Raw genomic sequence first — 16,041 nt, 5'->3', positions numbered from 1 at the left:
CACATTATACACTATAGTAAACTAACACTACAATAATTCTCTTTCCTGTTTTGTAAATTTTTTAGATCGAGGAGTCAGTGAGGTCTATGGTAATGAGATATGGAAGTCGCCTTTGGAAGCTTCGAGTGCTACAGGCTGAGCTGAAAATCAACATCCGCCTTACCCCAACTGGCAAAGCCATCCCTATCCGTCTATTCCTGACTAACGAGTCAGGATACTATCTAGATATCAGCCTTTACAAGGAGGTGACCGATTCTCGCTCTGCACAGGTGGGTCACACAGATCATCTGTTAATTTTCTCTTCACGTTTCTAGCTGACAGTTATGTTGCAGATCATAACAGCAATACTTGCTGAGAATAGTAATGTTGCAAATTCCAGCTATTTGGACAGTTATTTTGCCAAATTGTCAAGGACTGAAGTGGACTGCCTGGGATAAATCAGGTGGAAAATGAGATTGCTGCAGTGTAAACTATATGTTATTATTAAACACTATATCACATTTTATACAAACATTTGGGGATTTTGTTTTCTTTTTCTGCTTAATAAGTATGATTTTATGATACTAAAATAGTACACTGAGATGGAATGATGCTTTATAATGTTAGGGCACAGTAGAGCCTGAAATGATTGTTTATAGTATCAAGTCCATTTGTTCATTCATTCATTGTCTGAGACGGCTTTTTTCATTAGAGCATTGTAGGTAGCTGGATCCAGTCCAGGCAGCTTTAGGCGCAAGGCAGGAAGCCTCCCTAGGAAGGACCCCAGCCATCTGAAGGCTTAGTTACGCTCACACCTCAACTTACTTAGTGAAATAAATGCCTTTGAGACAGAGCTTAGCATATTTACCATAGCTCCAGGGTGCCACAAATATGCTACATAGTGTTCTGATTGTTTTAGTTTAATTTTTGAAATGTTATAGATTTTTGTTTTTATTTTTCATACATTTTATCCTTATTGTGGTTATATCATCACTTTACCATTTTGTGCAGTTGTTTTACTACAGGCATGCCCGTTTTTTGATGGTGTTTTCATGGGCGCTGCCATTTAATGGGTTTTATTTTTTGTTTTTGTATTAACTTTCCAAACATTTAATCATTATCTTTGTGTTGCCATTTTGTGCATTTGTTTATGTAATATATTATATACAGGGGTGGGCAAAAGCAGGCTCACAGTTGTTCATATGGAAAAAGAAAAACAGGTCATGATTACTATAACAGCTTTATTAACTCAATAGCTTTATCAACTTTATTATACTCAAAAGAATTTCCATCAATCCAACAAAAATCCTGGGACTTTTTCAGAGAAATACTTTCACATCCCACGAGACTTTGTGCCAAGAGATTTAACTACGCCTGGGCAGGAAATAAAAAAATGAGTAAAAGAGTAGATGACAAAAGAACGTCATAAAGAATTCAGAAACGTTGGCACGATACACATGCAGAGCAGGTTAGAGCAAATGAAGTACTAAAATTCGAAAGTCTCAAAAAATGATAGTTAAAGATCGCATTAGTGCAAACAAATCAAAATTATTACTCAGTGAAATAATGGAACAGTGAAAAGAGATTGAATATATTGTTTGGATTCAGACTTTTAAGTCAGAGACTTGTAGATCGTCTAATTCGTGTTGCCATCAAGGACAAGTAGTGTTTCTTCCCAATGAAGAGGCGTATCCACGAGAATTAAAAGCGGCAGAGACACGAAGAGGCTGGCATGTAGCGCAGGCCGGTTGGTTGGCGAGCAGGGGGCAGCCCCCTAGTATATATATTTTATATATATTGTCAGGGATGCCAGGGGCCATGACCCGGCCGGGACGTCATGAGGGACCGGATGTGGGTCTGTGCCCACCCTGGATCACGTGGGGGTTGCCTTCCGGGTTGCTCTAGGGGCCACGGGTACAGGGCATGGAAGCTCCACCCTGTAGGGGCCCGTGGTCAATGCCAGGAGGCGCCCCAATGCCTTGGGGACCTGTTATCCCAGCACTTCCGCCACACCAGGAAGTGCTGGGGGGAAGACTTTGGACGTTACCCAGAGAGCTGCCGGGAGGACAGCTGGCACTTCCGCCACGCTGGGGCGTGGCCAAGGGAGGAATGCCAGGAATACCTGGTGCTCATCCGGGTACTGAATAAAAGGGGCCGTCTCCATTCATTTGAGGCTGGAGTCGGGAGGAGGAAGGACGAAGCACAGTGGAGCTGTGGAGCTGTGGAGGCGACCCGAAGAAAGGCATTGTGGCCAGGATTGTGACTTTGGGGTTTGTGCACTGACTTTATTGAACTGGGTCTGAGTGACCAATATTGTTGTAAATAGTTTTGTATAATAAACGTGTGGTGGTGTGAAACAACATGTCCGCCTGTCTGTGTCGGTCAACTTCCACAATATACAGTATATATATATATATATATATATATATATATATATATATATATATATATACTGTATATTGTGGAAGTATATATATTATTTTTTTATTTATTTTTTTTTTCTTTTCATGTCACTTATCAGCATTTCTGCATGGAGTGTGTGTCTTCTCCCTGTATATGCAAGTGTTTCCTCCAGGTGCTCCAGTTTTGTCCCACAATCTAAAGGCAACCAGCTTAGGTGGATTAGTGATGCTAAATTGGCCATAGTGTGTGTGTCTGCTCATCCTGCGATGGACCGCCACCATTCTGTGTTGTGCCCGGTGCTTGCTTGGATGGGCTGCAGCTCCCAGGACTCTCCCCAGGATTAAGTGAGCTTAGAAAAATGGTATGGTGTGATACCATCACCGTTTTGTGTTGTTTTCATAGGCACTGCAGTTTTTTGTGCCTCATTGCAATGATGCCCCATGATTGCTAGGCACACAATTTGTGTGGCATGTGATTTATAATGTGATAGAAGCCTTGCTATCATGGCACTGACTGCTGGTGACTCTATGTACAGTATTTTATTTGGACATGCAATTAAATATTTTACAGAGCTCTGTACACATGATAGTACTGCCACTCCTAACAGTATAAAAAAGCTTGTGCACAGTAGCATATGTCCAAAAGGTAAGGCCACTAAAAGAAGACATTGCGAGAAACAAGTGCCGAGTATTTAAAACAAGTTTTAATTAAGAACAGTTCTTGTTTTGAATGTTTTCTTTTTCACTTTTGATTCTGGTTTGGTTTTTGCTTAAGAGGTAAAAAATAAAAATCTGCGTGATTTGGACCTTTACAATCCCTTAAGGATTAATCTATTCATCTCGGCCTCACTGCCTTTAAAAAATGTAGTTGGATGAGATTTTTGATCTTACACTGTCTTGAATCTTGGACTGTCAGGTTCTGTACAGAAGTTTTACATTCTCCTTGTGTTCCCATGTGCCTTCTCCCTGTGCTCAGGTTTTCTGTCAGGCTTGTAGGTCTGAGTTATTTGGTCACTTTAAAGTGTATGTACAAATATGCCCTGCAGTATTTGACCAAGATTAGTTCTTTTTTTGTTTCTGCTACTGTCAGGATAGATTTTGGCTCCCTGCGTTCCTGTAATGGAAGATGCAGCAGCAGTAAATAGATGGATAAATACTTTGCAGCAGATGAATTTCTTAGGGTCACACCATGTACAATGGTGGATATGAAAATGTACTTGGTAGACAATTCAAGCTTATTAGTTAGCTATCAGCTAACAATTAAAAAGGTAGCTCTTTTAAAAGTGACAAGTGTGGGGCTGTTTTTTTTTTTTTTTTGTAGCTTTAATGGAAATTAAAAGTTCTCAAAAATTAAAAACTGTGTGAGACTACATCACTTGTTTTGTTTACGTGCAGAACCCCACCCTGATTAAGAATATTCCAAATGTAATTTTTGTAATTGGGTTTAGCAGTGGTTTGGCAGTGTGACATGACACATAAGCTCATTAAAATTGTTGCTCTTCTCAAAGAGCAATGCAGACCTAGAGATGTCATGAAAGCTGCTGCTGAAGTGCATCTGCCACTATTTGAAAGGGGAGAAACAAAAATGAAAATGCATCTCTCCGAAAGGTCAAGGTGTGAAGATTAATTCAACACTCCTGCCTTCTCCATGACCTTTACTCACTGCTCTCTACCTTCTAAATAAATACGCATCTGCGTGAATGGAGATATTTTTATTTTGATCTCAATTATTTAACATCACGTGCTGTGTTACTAAGATAACACACGGCTTGCCTTAATATATAAAATGAACAGTTTTGTTTCCATTTAAAGCTGCCCAATAGCTTTCTAGGAGGACTTTACTGTGGATTCTTGCTCCGTAGCCTTTTTTAATTAACTTGTATCTCGGCAGCTCCCAGGCAAGCTTATTCTCATCACTTGATAATATTAGAATTTGAATGCTTGGTTTTGAGAAAAGTCTTTTTAAAAAAAAAAAAAAAGAAAGAAATGACTTTTTCTTATACTCAAACCGTGAAATACATTGGTAGCTCACAGTATTAGTGAAAACAGCAAATGCAATGTGACCCATGATTTCTGTCTGAACTCTCACACGAATATACAGGCAGGTGTTGATGAGCAGCAGAGGCGGCCTTTCATTGTGAACAAACAGACATTGTTTAGTGTGTTGCATCTTGGTCAAATTTGACCTTCCAGAGCCAGAAGCCTGATGTTTCTTTTTTTTTTTATTATATTAAGTCTTCTACAAATAACAGTAGCTGTTGTAGCAGGAGTTTGCTTTCAAGCTCCTGTGGAAGCACATCTTTTGGACACTTTCTGCTGGCAAGACCCTTTTATGTGAATGCCATGACTTGTTTGTCTAGCATAGCAACTCCTGGGATTATCTTTATTTAGGTTGACTCTTCATTTTCAACAAGTGACTCTTCTTGTATGTAAGTAATAATCTAGACAGATTCTTTGTGGCCAGGTTCCAAAATGTCCACTTACTAGACTCACTGTCGTAGTATTCCTCTGAAAAACAGTCTCTGCGACACAAGTATCATTTCAGTGAGATACTTTACTTTTCCCACATAGGAACTCTTCTTTACTATTCTTCTTTTCATACTTAGCCACTTACTCTTTATAGTCATCTGACCCAAAGGCATTTCCTGACATTGCTATTCCTATACTATAGGAAGTCTAAATTTTCCCGTCTTAGACATTTAACCCACACTTGAAAGAGAGAAATCACCTTTAGATCCTTTGGGATAACTGACATCTTTTATAGGTGTAGGCCTTCTTCAGCATGAAATAACATTAACATTCTCAAAGCTGTTTGATGCAATTCAGGGTCAAGGGGAACCAGAATCTATCCTAGCAGTTTCAGGTGCAAGGCAGAAACCACATCTGGATGAGCTGCCAGTCCATTGTATGTTCACTTAAGCACATTCATAAGTTGTAATTTTCAATGAGTCTGTCGAAACATCTATGGGATGTAGGAGGAAAACTACAATACCCATAGAAAACCACACACGGGTACAAAGAGAACATGCCGACACTACACAAACAGTGACTCAGCACAGGGTTTGAACCCAGGACTCAGGATCTGTGACAAGATATTTTTTTTCTTAGCAATGTTTGCAATTCTGGTTCAGTGGGATCCTTATTCGCATTTGTTCCATCATATCTTTTTAGGCATTTTTCCCATTTTGCCTAGGCCATCACAAAGTAACTGTGACTTTGTTGATTTTAATTGTGTATGTATAAGAATGTATGTATTTAATTATTTATGTATATCAAAAATTATTTACTGAAAGACATTTTGTCATTCTGGTATTAGTGAACCTCATCATACTTTTCAGTTTGAATATTCATGTAATATAAAATGATTTGCCTAATAAAGGAAAAACAAAACTCCTTGTTTGCGAGACCCTAGTTTTCACATCATTTCCCATTGTTTTTATCAGAGTGCTCCTGACATGTAGAGTCTTACATTGTGCCTCTCTTACACTGATGTATAGAATGTAAAGATTCAAATGCCACTTTATTATCCCAACAATATGAGTGACTTTACACCAATATAATAACAATAAATAGACAGATAAATAACTGCCAGTCAGAAAGGTCCCTTTTGACTTCAGTGCTATCCTTGTGCGGCTGAGGATGCTCTGCAGTCTTTGAATTTGAGAGTATCTGACCAGATATATACTGGACAGCTAGCTCAGTAGCTTGATTATTGTCAGTTAACATTACTTTCACTTTTTTGCTTAATTCTGAATTTTGATGTCTAGATATAATGCATGTTTGTAATTGACTTCTGGAAACATGGATCATGACAGGAGGAAATAAAATTCTGTTTCCGTATTTACTTTACTGAATAGCCTCTGTTCCTTTGGTGTTCAGTTAATTAAGTGGTGGTTTGATGTCTAGGATTTGTTAAGAATTTGTCTCCGTTTAGAGTGTTCTGTTAGCGAGGCACTGTTCTAAATCACACTGTCCTTTAAACACTCATTATCTGTCTGTCTGTCTGTTATATGGCATCTATCTATCTATCTATCTATCTATCTATCTATCTATCTATCTATCTATCTATCTATCTATCTATCTATCTATCTATCTATCTATCTATCTATCTATCTATCTATCTATCTATCTATCTATCTGTTATATGGTGTCTATCTGTCTGTCTGTTTGTCTATCTGTCTGTCTGTTATATGGCCTCTGTCTGTCTGTTACATGGCCTCTGTCTGTCTATCTGTTAGCTATTTGGCCTTTGTCTGTCTGTCTGTTAGCTACATGGCCTTTGTCTGTCTGTCTGTTAGCTACATTGCCTATGTCTGTCTGTTATGTGGTATCTATCTATCTATCTATCTATCTATCTATCTATCTATCTATCTATCTATCTATCTATCTATCTATCTATGTTAACGTTTACACCCCTAGGGTGGAATTGAAGAGTCACAGAGTTTGGGGGTCTCCTCAGTCTGTCAGTGGAGCAGGGCAGTGACAGCAGTCTGTTGCTGAAGCTGCTCCTCTGTCAGGAGATGACACTGTTTAATGGATGCAGTGGATTCTCCATGATTGACTGGAGCCTGCTCAGCGCCCGTTGTTTTGCCATGGATGTCAAACTGTCCAGCTCCATGCCTACAACAGAGCCTGCCTTCCTCACCAGTTTGTCCAGGCGTGAAGCGTCCTTCATCTTTATGCTGCCTCCCCAGCACACCACCACGTAGAAGAGTGCGCTCGCCACAACCGTCTGATAGAACATTCGCAGCATCTTATTTCAGATGTTGAAAGATGCCAGTCTTCTAAGGAAGTATAGTCAGCTCAGTCCTCTCTTACAGAGAGCATCAGTATTGGCAGTCCAGTCCAATTTATCATCCAGCTGCACTCCCAGGTATTTATAGGTCTGCATCCTCTGTACATCCTAGTTCAAGTTCAGCATTCCCCATAGACTCCATTCCTGGCAGCATCCACTTCAAAGTAGGAACCATCCATTGCAGGGCACATATATCCATGTACTGTCAATGCTCTGTAACAAGACACAGGAGTTCTTAGAGTCAGAGACCCACCTGCACACAGGAAGAACACGCATACACTGTACACTACTTGGGAATCAAACTGGCATTACAATGTTCTGAGGCAGCAAAGTTGTTGTATGTACCACCGTGGTGCACACAGAAACTTTTCATATTTCTTTAATTCATTTGTTTTTATGTGAGAGCTGCAGAGAGCTTTTTAGAATGTCTGCATTTGGCTGACTGAATTGTAACGTGTTATCAAGGGTTAATGTCAACATCATTAATAAAAACCTAAAACAAGTGTAGTGGAAGAAGTAACAATCAAAGAATCCAGTTCTTCAGTGCAACGCTGATCAGGGTTGGATGGTGCGGGGCTATTAGGGTGGCATTTATCACGACTGCGGTTGCCTCTTGTCTTCTAGCCATTTAATTGGTGTGGACATTAAATAGTGATGGGCTCTGTACTATAGTCCACTGAGCTCTCCATGAAGGACTTGGTTCTTTGATTATTACTATACTTTTTACATTGCACTTATTTTTGGTGTGTGTTAACATTGTTGTAGACATTAACCTTTACATATTTTACAATTCTGACATATGATCCAGGCTTTCTAATTCTAGAAAATAACCAAATACTTAGCTGTTTCTTCTGTACTCCTCTGTATAAGGAGTGTGTTTTGTAAAAAGATGATGTAGTAGAAATTCAATTTGACTCAGTTTTGTTTTGTATTGCTATAAATAATTATATGTTCTAAACCCTTGGCTCGTAGACTCTTATTCTGAATTTTTTCTTCTCTTTTCTTAGAGGCACATATATAAAGTACATGCTGCTTCTCTCATAGAGCCATACTTCCAAGAACATTCTACTGTTAGTGAAAAAGTGTATCACCATAGAATGTTCACAGAAAATGCACTTCTTACATAAAATCTCATTAAACAAATTCATGACTGTTTTATCACTTATTATTCATCCTTCTATAATCTTTACCTTTGTGACATTCTGCTGTAGGTAGTTTAGCTGTTCTTCATAAGGTTTTCCTGTTAGAGACTATGCTTTAGTAATTAACATGTAGGATCTTGATTTGTTCTGAAGCAAACACACAGAACACATCTTCTTGAAGACCATCAAACCTAGAAAGCTTTAATGCCTTAACTTTGGATTGAGTGGCTCAATTTTTTACTTTCTAAAGCCACCACATTGGCCATCAGAAGGGAGTGTTGCTTGTATGGGCCAATTCTGAATTGTACTGCTGTTCCTATTAGGCCATCTCTGCTGTCATTTGCAGTCGATGCCATGTTATTGAATGGATGCTAAATTACACTATGTCAGTAGATCTCTTCTTGTTTACTGCTTTGTTCTCAACAGAGCATTTCACTTTTATGTCTCAAGTTCTTGTGAAAAGTTAACTTCTTTCTGATTTATAGATTATGTTTCATGCATATGGAGACAAGCAGGGGCCACTTCACGGCATGCTTATCAACACCCCTTATGTCACCAAAGACCTTCTGCAATCCAAACGCTTCCAAGCTCAGTCTCTGGGGACCACCTACGTGTATGACTTTCCAGAAATGTTTCGGCAGGTACGACTGGGTGTCAAAGACGTGTTGGCTTTTGTGTGTGAAGTGTCAGGGTGTGAGGTACATAATGTTTCTGCCTTATTAGGAACTAGTCTTTGTCTGTCTATCAGGATGGTGAGATGATGCATGTAGCACATCCACTTTTAATGTTTGTTTTGAACTTGATTGTTTCCTTTCAGTAAATATTTTCCTACAGTGATACATTATTCTATACATTGTTGTGAGTTTTTCTCATTTTCGTATGTTCAGGGCCCATGCACCACTGACTTTGCCCACTTTTGTTTTTCTCTCAGTCATTGCTTAAGCTGTGGGAGTGTGTTAATGCATATGCTGATATTCCCAAGTGCCCTCTGCCTTCTGATCTTCTGACCTACACAGAGCTTGTGCTGGATCCACAAGGGCAGCTAGTGCAGATGAACAGATTGCCTGGAGGAAATGAGGTGAGTATCTCATCCTGTCTTTGAATTTCTTAAAGCTTCATTAAGCTGTCACTGGGCTCCTGTGACACCAGTGGGTCAAAATGTACTTTAGAACTTCCCCAGTTTCTTTCCATGTCCTTGAAGTATCATAAATTGGCCCAAATGATTCTTGATTTTACTCCAGTTGAGCTCTGTCTTTCATTTTCACTGGATGGACAGGATAGAACATATATGTTAACCAGCTGCAGTGTATTTTAGTCTCTATAATTGGCTGCTTACAAATGTTGTCCAAGAGGTTAAACATCAGTGCAAAGGGTAGCTCGGGCAGAAATAGACAAATACATAGAGACCATTGACTCTAGAAGCATCTTACTGATACTGATCCCAGTATTGCACAAGTGAGCACTCTAGATAGGATTTCAAGCCGAAAAACCAAAGTGCTTACAGACAGGACAAGGGAGTCTGAGGCCACTGATTAAACCAAAGCAATCTCCCTACCAATGAAAGGTGGCATTGTCTGGGACACATGTCCATGTGACGGGAGTTATATTTTCATTGTGGGGATATGCCTGGGGCAGATGAAGTGTACGTGTGCTGATGAGACCTAGGGGACAATATTGCCCTGGGGGAGCCTGGCTCATCCTGGTGGAAATGAAATGTTCTGAACTATAGCCTCTTTGCCACCTCTTGGCAAGCTGCATCTGAACAGACAGCCTTTAGCTGGTGCTGGGGTGCAAGGAGAAGCCTACCATCAATTTTGCTATGGTTCTTTACTGTCTTACTCCAGAGCCTCATTATTGAAGACTCCGCCTTCACTCACATTACACAGTAGATCATTGCTGTGCTGTCTTCCACTTATTAGCCTTATTATCCCATTTTCACCCTGAATGTCCTGCTTTATACTGCTACCCAATATTCCACCTCTCATTGTCGTATCTCTTCATTCATATTGTTCTGTAGGTTTCTCTCTCCTTACACCAAATGTGGTGTTCTGTATTCCTCACTTTAAGACATAAGCTTCCTAATCCTGTCCACTTGCAGCCACCATGTACTGTCTAACTTAGTAGTTTCATTATCCTACCTTCAGCCATGGCCTTAGTGCCTAACTGTACTATATCACTTACCAATTTAAGGGTAAATATTATCCTACCTTCACATGTAACATTGCCATGTAGTCTTACCGTCTAACCTCACAGTTATAACTAGACCCACTTAATTCTCTTCTCTTCTCCAGCAGCCTTGCTCCTCTTCCCCTAGTTGTAACCTTGTATGTATATGTCACCCCGTTTATGGCCTATGCTGAACTCCTCTGCCTCAACCTGTAGTTTTTTCCCTGTTGTCTTCAATTCATGCTATCTCACTGCCTTACACCACCTGTAACACCACTCCACCTATGACTTTATTACTCTGCTCTGCTCTTCACTAGACTCCTTAACCTTTTACTGGGAGAAATGAGCATTTCAGCCAAACTACCTCTTTGTATTGCTGCTCTACATTTTTGAGGCTCTATCTTTTTAATGTTAAAGCCTCAGTGCTTTTGGTCCTCCTTTCAGCCCCACACCAATCCAGCATCAACTCTTTTTCTGCTTACAGCCTACGCTTTCCTCTTTTCACACGCAGATACAATGGCTTGTGTAAGCCTGGATACTTACTGCCATACTCTAGGTTATTTAGCCTCACTGTTATAGCTCCATGTCATTGATTTGCATGCTTAGTTCAGGTTCACAAAGTGCCTTGTTATTTTATACTTTCAACAATGCCCTCCGTCTACACAGACATCAATACAAGGGCACCACTTATGGACTCTGTGCCCTGTCTTCACCTACTGGAATATTACACCCTACTTTCTGCAAATCCTCAATGCCATATATACAGGCCATAAATATTTGGACTGAGACAACTTTTTTCTAATTTTGGTTCTGTACATTACCACAATGAATTTTAAATGAAACAACTCAAATGCAGTTGAAGTGCAGACTTCCAGCTTTAATTCAGTGGGTTGAACAAAACTATTACATAAAAATGTGAGGCAACTAAAGCATTTGTTTAACAAAATCCCTTCATTTCAGGGGCTCAAAAGTAATTGGACAAATTAAATAACTGGAAATAAAATGTTCATTTCTAATATTTGGTTGCAAAACCCTTTGCTGGCAATGACAGCCTGAAGTCTTGAACTCATGGACATCACCAGATGTTGGGCTTCCTCCTTTTTAATGCTCTGCCAGGCCTTTACTGCAGCGGCTTTCAGTTGCTGTTTGTTTGTGGGCCTTTCTGTCCAAAGTTTAGTCTTCAACAAGTGAAATGCATGCTCAATTGCGTTAAGATCAGGTGACTGACTTGGCCATTCAAGAATTTTCCACTTCTTTGCTTTAATAAACTCCTGGGTTGCTTTGGCTGTATGTTTTGGGCCATTGTCCATCTGTATCATGAAACACCGCCCAGCCAATTTGACTGCATTTAGCTGGATTTGAGCAGACAGTATGTCTCTGAACACCTCAGAATTCATTTGGCTGCTTCTGTCCTGTGTCACATCATCAATAAACACTAGTGTCCCAGTGCCACTGGAAGCCATGCATGCCCAAGCCATCACACTACCTCCACCGTGTTTTACAGATGATGTGGTATGCTTTGGATAATGAGCTGTTCCACACCTTCTCCATACTTTTTTCTTGCCATCATTCTCGTAGAGGTTAATTTTGGTTTCATCTGTCCAAAGAATGTTTTTCCAGAACTGTGCTGTTTTTTTTTAGATGTTCTTTAGCAAAGTCCAATCTAGCCTTTCTATTCTTGAGGCTTATGAGTGGCCTGCACCTTGCAGTGCACCCTCTGTATTTACTTTCATGCAGTCTTCTCTTTATCGTAGACTTGGATATCGATACGCCTACCCCCTGGAGAGTGTTGTTCACTTGGTTGGCTGTTGTGAAGGGGTTTCTCTTCACCATGGAAATGATTCTGCGTTCATCCACCACTGTTGTTTTCCATGGACGTCCAGGTCTTTTTGCGTTGCTGAGTTCACCAGTGCTTGCTTTCTTTCTCAGGATGAACCAAACTGTAGATTTTGCCACTTGTAATATTGCAGCAATTTCTCGGATGGTTTTTTTCTGTTTTCGCAGCTTAAGGATGGCTTCTTTCACCTGCATGGAAAGCTCCTTTGACCGCATGTTGTCTGTTCACAGCAAAAACCTCCACATGCAAGCACCACACCTCAAATCAACTCCAGGCCTTTTATCTGCTTAATTGATAATGACATAACGACAGACTTGCCCACACCTGCCCATGAAATGGCCTTTGAGTCAATTGTCCAATTACTTTTGAGCCCCTGAAATGAAGGGATTGTGTTAAAAAAATGTTCACCCCACTGAATTAAAGCTGAAAGTCTGCACTTCAACTGCATCTGAGTTGTTTCATTTAAAATTCATTGTGGTAATGTACAGAACCAGAATTAGAAAAAAGTTGTCTGTCCAAATATTTATGGACCTAACTGTACACCTTATAAGAGTCTCTGTAACTCAAACTCATCCACCCTCATTTTCACCTTCAATATTATTACTCCTCTTGATTTCTCCGTGAATGCTATATCTGTGCCCTTTTCATGGAGCTGTGCCATTCTTTTATGGCAACTCCTGTCTCCATCTTTATTAGCCTTGCCCTTGCAGTCTCAGTGTTCTGCATTGTCTTGATGCTCTGAAGCTTCTTACTGCCTTCCTGCCTTCTTATTTTCGCTTTAAGTTTTTGCCACCTATAAATGCTAATGTTTTTTAAGTTTTCATTACTGACCTTTTTTTTTGTTCTTTCTGAAATTTCTTAAGTCTCCATAAACAATAGCAAAATACAGTATGTTGATATGTAGGTCTTGTTTTTCTGTTCACAATGAAGCCTGTTTATTTATTTTTTTATAGATGGCTAGCTTAAATCTGAGTCTACACAATGTCATTAATTTCACGTGTCCCTCTCCCCTTATTCTGGGTCTGTGTAGCTGTTTTTGTAAACATTAGTTTTATTGACACAACTTCTTGGTCCAGGTCCTTTATGCCTTTCTCTTTTTTAAGGTTCAGTTTACTAAATTAGACATGAGTCAATGTCTATTTCAATCATTATAGGCCATTGTGGCTCAATTTTAGTGTAACTTCACTGGTAGAGCTTACTTTGCCTTTGTTGGACGCAGATCAGTTGGATTGTATATTGTAGTGCAATTGCATTTTTTCTGCCCGCAGTTTAACTCTGTGCCCAACAGATGTCTCTCTTCTTCTTCAAATGACTCGATGCGGAGCTTCAGCATTCCGCTTGGATAAGCCAATTTATTGCTGAGAAATCCCCAAACCCAACAGTGTGAAAGTGTATGAATCTTGCCAACGATTCTGAAACCACACACAGTGTAAACTCCATTATGTAGAACATTGTGAACTCCTGCATGATGTTGTCCAGACTGTAAGGGGGACCTCTTGAGTTTTCTTATATTTGTAAGCAAGTCCCAACAAGTTATTTTTTTATGACCTTGAGTGAGAGTGATATTAAAATCAGAATGTTCATTGTTATCATCCTTCTCATCTAATGCTTGTTAGCTTCACCCAAGAGATGATGGCTTAGAACTAAAGGAAATGCTGTGGTCTGAAGCTGATCCATGACATGGCCTTTAAACTCTTGCTGTTTTCCTGCTGCAGACTGGTATGGTTGCCTGGAAAATGACTCTTAAGACACCAGAGTACCCTGCGGGTCGTGACATCATTGTCATCAGCAATGATATCACGCACAAGATTGGCTCCTTTGGCCCACAGGAAGACCTCCTGTTCCAGCAGGCATCTGAGATGGCCCGGACTTCAGGGATTCCCCGTATCTACATTGCAGCCAATAGTGGGGCACGCATTGGTCTGGCTGAAGAGATCCGTCACATGTTCCATGTAGCCTGGCAGGATCCCACAGATCCGTACAAGGTGAGGATGCAGAATAAAAGACTACCAAGTATCTGTCTTTGTTTGCTCAGAGCCACTTGATGTAATCAGCTGTATTATTTTGTGAATGCAGGGTTTTAAGTACCTCTACCTAACGCCCCAAGATTATAAGAAGGTGTCGGCACTAAATTCTGTCCATTGTGAGCATGTGGAAGATGAGGGCGAGTCAAGGTAGGTGGCAAACATGTGAAGAGATGTAATGTGTAACCAAGAGTTGAGCTCTTGGGCTTTTGGACTGCCACAGTTTATGCGTAGCAGACACAAAATGCCGAACGGCTGTTGTATGCACATACATGCGTGTGGCATCATACCATGCCATGCTGACAATAGTCATCTCAATCCAGATGTTACATACCCACTCAGTGCATGAATACCTCTATGTTCTAAATGAACTACACAACCTACAGTGCCATCAGACTCGATATTCTAAACTGTGAATGCAGATCATCCTGCCTGCTGCAATTACAGCTGTCAGCACAGTTAAGCACATTCCCCATAGCACTTTCTACAGCCCTCTGAACAAAAACATATAGGAATGCCATGTAGCTCTCAGCATAGACCTGCACACCCTCCTCCACATAAATCACAAGCGCATGTAAAACTTGATTTGGGCACACAGCAGCAGATCCCATGATTTAGGTACAAAAATCTGGGTATCACAGGCAGCAACTAGAACTGCTGAACACATTTGGAGGAACTGTCATAAGAGAAATAGAACAGCTATGAATACAACATATAGCCCATCACATGACACAGTATTAATTAGCAGAAATGGGCATCTGTCAGTACAACCCAAGCATGTTATAAACACAGTGGCAGCCATTGGTTAGACACAAAACAAAGCAGCAGCCAGTAGATGCAGACAGCACACAAAGAATAAACACAAGAGCAGACGTGCTGCTGTGTGCTGCGTGGACTCCTACCTGGTGCTGTGACCCACCGCACAGCCTGCAGTCTAATCGAATTTCAGCTTGGAGTTTCTCATTATGTTTGTGGAAAGAAACTGGGAAAAAACTGCACAAGGCTGATGAGGTTTCTGTGCTCTTGGAACACACTGTTACAAGGCAACAGTGCTTTGCAAATGGTGCTGCTTTGGTCCAAATTAGGGGAGACGTGACTTTACAAAACTGTATATGTTTCCTGATTTAATGATTGAAACCTTTTAGTCTTGGGTTTAGATGCAATTACAGTTTTCTAATAATGGGGGTCGGGGTATTGGGTTGTGTCTCCAGACTTAATCAGCTCAAGGACATACGGTTAACCTGGACAAGTGTGAGCAGTTCCATGAGTGTGACCTCTTTCATCCAAGCCATCCCCTTTTACCATTCCATGTGACCCTGACTGGAAGAAGGCAGTAAAGCAAATGGCTGGCTGATTTGGGCTTATCAGTTTATTCTGAATGAATTCTAAGAAGATTCTCACTGTCAGAGCCACAGCTCAGCTTTGTAACTGACGATGAGAGGGCAGAACAACCCCTAGAATCCAGCTTGGGGCCATTTGAGTACTTGAGGTTCATCTGGGCAAGGCACAGTATATGAAACATTGTGGTTTTTCTTATTGTTTATCCCTTAACTATATTTGAATTCTGAATTTCAAATAACCTAATACAAAAATTATCTTTTATGTATTTAAAATACAATTTTTTTTTTATTATTAGGTGAGCTGGCCATGGATTATTAGTAGAATTAGCCAGCAAACAGATATTCAAAATAAATGA

General features: G+C 40.2%; 1 protein-coding gene across 5 annotated transcripts in view; it reads left to right on the top strand.

The window, feature by feature from the left end:
* acaca (acetyl-CoA carboxylase alpha) overlaps positions 1–16,041 on the top strand; it is a 187,890-nt gene that overhangs the window by 108,215 nt on the left and 63,634 nt on the right. For all 5 annotated transcript variants that reach the window (XM_039756717.1, XM_039756721.1, XM_039756718.1 and 2 more), the window contains 5 exons: positions 66–269; positions 8,804–8,959; positions 9,250–9,396; positions 14,037–14,306; positions 14,398–14,495. In XM_039756717.1, the coding sequence (XP_039612651.1) occupies positions 66–269; positions 8,804–8,959; positions 9,250–9,396; positions 14,037–14,306; positions 14,398–14,495 (875 nt within the window). The remainder of the gene's footprint in view (positions 1–65; positions 270–8,803; positions 8,960–9,249; positions 9,397–14,036; positions 14,307–14,397; positions 14,496–16,041) is intronic.

The sequence above is a fragment of the Polypterus senegalus genome, chromosome 6 (assembly GCF_016835505.1).
Source record: "Polypterus senegalus isolate Bchr_013 chromosome 6, ASM1683550v1, whole genome shotgun sequence".
NCBI classification, from domain to species: Eukaryota; Metazoa; Chordata; class Cladistia; order Polypteriformes; family Polypteridae; genus Polypterus; species Polypterus senegalus.
This window is presented reverse-complemented; position numbering and strand designations above follow the sequence as displayed.